The sequence below is a fragment of the Crocodylus porosus genome, unplaced genomic scaffold (genome assembly GCF_001723895.1).
Source record: "Crocodylus porosus isolate Cpor-Errol unplaced genomic scaffold, CroPor_comp1, whole genome shotgun sequence".
In the NCBI taxonomy this organism is placed as follows: domain Eukaryota; kingdom Metazoa; phylum Chordata; order Crocodylia; family Crocodylidae; genus Crocodylus; species Crocodylus porosus.
In genome coordinates, this window is record NW_017728886.1 from 236,666,723 (window position 1) to 236,671,388 (window position 4,666).

General features: G+C 44.6%; 1 protein-coding gene across 1 annotated transcript in view; it reads left to right on the top strand.

Moving 5' to 3' along the window:
* Positions 1-4,666, top strand: part of DCAF13 (DDB1 and CUL4 associated factor 13) — a 41,765-nt gene that overhangs the window by 27,563 nt on the left and 9,536 nt on the right. The window contains exon 9 of the mRNA XM_019551650.1: positions 1,053-1,188. Coding sequence (XP_019407195.1) covers positions 1,053-1,188 — 136 coding nt within the window. The remainder of the gene's footprint in view (positions 1-1,052; positions 1,189-4,666) is intronic.

Below are 4,666 nucleotides of genomic sequence, written 5' to 3' on the forward strand. Positions count from 1 at the left end.
TCGTCTTGGTGGGTGACTTTGCCACTGGGACAGGTATGTGTGGCACATTCCTCCCCACCCCCCCTCCCACCCCGGATCTTTGAGTAAGGCAAGGGCAGGCTGCCTGCTGCACGCTCAGGGCTGGGCGCTGCTAGAGCCTTTTCTCAGCAGCAGGGCTGGGTCAGGGCTGTGCTTGGGCCGGATGGGCTGGGCTGGGCAGTGACAGCGCTGGGAGGGGGAGTTATGGTGGGAAGGGGCTACAGCAACCCCAAAATTCACTGCTGCCACCCACCCTCACCCAGCCTGAGCACAGCCTCAGCCCTGCCCCCCTGCCAGGAAGAGACTGGCACAGTCACCAGCCTTGAACCTGCAACAGGCAGTCCAACCTGCCCTGCGCACAGATCTGGGGGGCTCATAACAACTATGCCTCCCCTGGGGGTGTACACAGTGGCAGGAGCCGCCCCCCTCCCTGTGCCCCTCAGACGAGCTGCCTGCTGTTCTGTCCCATGCCCTGCCCCAGTTGGGCAGTGCCTGCCGCAGCCCCACTCCCTCCTTCACTGTGGGGGGCCTTGATCTACCCCACCCCCACAGACTTGTGGGCCGGACACTGCTTTCCAGGCTGCTGGGCTGCATTCCTTGCCATGTGCATGCTGCGGCTGCGCTCATATATGTAATATTTATCAGCAACATTATTCGCCACATCAGCCAAGAAAAGCCAATTGCCAGTAATTTCAATTTTCCTTTTATCGGTGCTGATATGTTAGGGACTGATAGATTGGTGCACCTCTAGTTTAGATTATGGATTTGTACAGAATAGTTTGCATAGGGATGATCCTGCCACAGGCAGGGGGTTGGACTAGATGAGCTCTGGAGGTCCCTTCTAGCCCTACTTCTCTATGGTCTGTGATTCTAAATTTATGCCAATCTAGTTGGTATGTTGTGCTTGCATTTAATTTGTTGTGTTTCAATTTGAAGAATGTTCTGTGAGTCAAAGAAAAAGCTCCGTGATATTTTAAACAGAAATGATTGATAAGGCAACTGTAATACTTCTTTAATGTTTCTTTTTGTTTTAGGGAGGTATATCATACAAAGCGAATGCAGCATGTCATCTCTGTAAAGTGGTCCTTTGACAATAAGTACATTCTGTGTGGGTCAGATGAGATGAACATTCGTCTGTGGAAAGCTAATGCTTCTGAAAAACTGGGTGTGGTAAGAAACCTTTTGTTAACTGTCCCCATGATTTTCAGGCAGCTGGGAGTGTTTTGGGTTTTTTTTTATTAAAAGCCTCTAGATATTCCGCTTTTTAAAAATATTCAGAGCTTTCTGGAAGGAAAAAACTGTTGAATTACTGTTGTTTTTAAAATGTGTTAATATGCAAATTAATATATCCAATATAGTTAGTATTTCAGTCATTCAGTCAGTATTTCAATCATTATGGACAAAACAGATGAATATTTGCCACCTAAAGCGTTTTCTTTTCAGCCCAGGGCAGTAGAGACAAAGGGCAGAATTCTGGCCTCACGTATCTAGTGCGACTCTGCAGCGTCATTACTGTCAATGGTGTTCGGCAACCAACATGAAAATGTTTGTTTCATTTCCAGCTGGGGTAGGTGTCTGTGTCACAAAGGTCTTATCTATACTAGACAATTTATACTGATGTGACTGAAAATCTCATTAGCTTGTACCTCCCCTTAACCCCCTAGGCTAACCCACACTCTGTTAACACAGGGGTGGGCAGTTATTTGGGCCTGAGGGCCACATAGGGAGCTTTTCTTATTCCCCTACCCAACAACAGCTCACCAAACCTCCCTACGTGGAATGGGATTGTGGGGGGGAGAGCTGGTGTGTGTGCGGGCGGCAGCTTCAGCCTCCATCCTTCTGTCCCAAGGGGGGGCTTGAGCGATGCCCCAATCCCCAGGGGAAAGCTGCCACCTGTCTGTAGCTCCCAAGCTGCTGTTCGTTTGTAGCTGTGCAGCTCCCAAGCTGGTATAAGTTGTGGGGTGTGCTGGATACAAGCAGTTGGTGGGCCTCATCCAGCCCATAGGCCATATTTTGCCCACCCCTGGGTTGGCAGCATACAACTCACAGGCCAAATCCAGCCTGCAGCTTTGCCCGTGCATGCACCTGGGCTGGGCAACTTCCAGTTTATGCCCCCTTGCTGCTGACAGGGTGTAGAAGCCACCTGGTTTGCTACGAATCAGAGCCAGATTGTTCCAGCTTGTGGCTTGTTAAACACTGCTCTGCTGCTGGCTTAAACCATTTAGCTCAGTAAAATAAGCCACATTGGTTTGCATGTGTCTTTAAAACTAGAAGTTAATATGAGCCCAAATAGATGGGTTTTCAGTCATACCAGCAGAAGTTTCATATTATGGATAAGGCCAAAATCCAGTGCCACAGTTGCTGCTAATGTATATCCTCTTGAGTAATGTTGTTAAGAATATCAAGGCTTAAATGTGCATGGAGCCTAAAATTGCCCTATCTGCTGCTCACTTGGGCCATCATGGTAGAGTCATACTGGTAAGGCAGTTTGGGGGTGCTTGCATTGCTTGTTTTTAAATTAGTCTGCGGAGTAGTCAGTCTGCTTTACTTTTCTCAGCAATACATTTTTCTTTGTAAAAGTTGGAGAGGAAAGAATCTTAAGTTGTAATGTGACAGATAAAAATGTATGTAGCCTCTAAAAATGTTTATGATAACAAATGATTGCTAAAATTGAATTTTTGTAAAATGTTGACTGCTCATTTTTTCCCCTTATTTAAGCTGCCTTTGTAGTTATTTTGGTCTGTTTTGGATGTGTTTATGGTGATTTTTGCAGGTGCAGTTCTAGATAGAGTTTTTTATAAATATCAGTCCAAAACACCTCCAGGTCCAGAAACTCCAAGGAGTCCTCTAGGGACTTTACTATGGCTCTTAATTTTATGTTGGAGGTATTGAGGCATTGCAGTAATAGGAGGCTGTATAAAATCCTACTATCAGTTTATTCACCTGTCTACTCATCTTGCATGTAGTACAGAAGCACTGCATTGCATCTGGCACCAAAGTGTGAACCCAAGTCCATCTCCTTCATTCACTGTTTGCATACAGACCAGAAAAGGCATTGCATTTACCCCCTTAACCTTCCCATATCGCTGTAAATTAGTGCCAGAAACAATTTAATATGCATCTTTATATTCTGCTCTTTGTGTGAAGAGTGGGCAGAGGACAATGTCCAAATCATACTGAAACCTCTGCAATGATTCTGATATTTTAATACATGAACCCTTAACTGTTATAATATTCAGAATGTTCCTGTGTTCCATTAGGAGGCCAGATAGGGAGTTAGATTTCTGCTTTAATTTTGTGTTTTTTCAATTTCCTGACTAGTAAGGGACTAGGATCACAGTTGAGACACTGCTGTTTTGAGAAGCTACAGGAGGAATACTTGCTTTTCAGAAATGTTGGATCAACTTTGCATAGCTCTTGTAAATTGTAAATATAGCATACTGGATTAGCTATTTCAAATTATTTCAGAATGGATAGTATTTAGTAGCAATCTGCCATTTTTCTATACCATCTGTATAATCTAATTTAATGTGATGAAATTACATTGATTACTGTTTGTATTCCTATATTTTTCAAAGGCACTAATCGCAATGTATGTAGATGCTTTACAAACACCTAGAAGGAATGCCTTTTAAATTGATCTGTTCTAATAACAGGATAAAAATAAGGCCTGAAATCCATTCTAGGAGTTGATTTATGTCTGCACTATTTAAAACCCAGTGGTACTGAGTTTCAAAGGTAAACTTTCAAAAGTACCTCAGTGATTTAGTCAAAAGGTCATAAACTTAGTTTACATGTCATTTGTGCTCAGAGCCCCAAAGGGATATAGCTAGAGCAACACTTAGTGTTACCACACCTGACTTTCAAGTGCCCAACTTCTGAAGCAGAATTCATAAATGCAAGTGCAGAGTTCTCCATTCTATTCATGGGGAGAGTTTGATGTATACAGATGGCATTCACGACAGCAAGACGCCTCAGCTATCTAATAGGAAACATTGAAGGAGGGGGTGTGAAATCCTGCCCCTTTCTCAGACTGAGGTGCCTAATTTCAGCATTGAGTTAGGTTGCTATATGAGATTGGGATTCACAGTTTGAAAAATCCTTCTGGCTTTAAGTGTCAAAGTTTTCACTTTGGGAGTAGGTGATTGGCTCACCTTTTTCTACCTGAGATACAGCCAGACGAGAGGGTGAAAGTGGCAATGATGGGTAGTTGTGGGCCCATGTATTTGTGTTAGAGCCCCAGAATCGGGTGACTGGAGTTTTAGGTTCTTAACCCGATGGGTTTCAAACTCACATTAGTCACCTGCCTAGAAAGTGCCCTGACCATCAGCCCACAGACTAGGGGCCTTCTGTACTTCTCAGTTGAAACTGCTTTATGGGATAGAAAAGAATCCAAGACTCAAGAGTTTCTCCTGGGAGAGTGAATGTCTGCACATGCTGGGGTTTCTTTCAGAAGAGATTGCAGTTCTTCAGCATCCCCTCCCTGCCCAGGAAGAGACTGTGTCACTGGCTGGACTCTGCTACTTCAGCAGGGATCAGAATACAGCCCCTTCACAATCCTCACATTTTGTTGAAGGGAAACAGGCTCACTGTGGGCAGTCTGTGTCAGCCAATCAGGGGTGCCCTAGGCATTGCTGACATCTTTCAC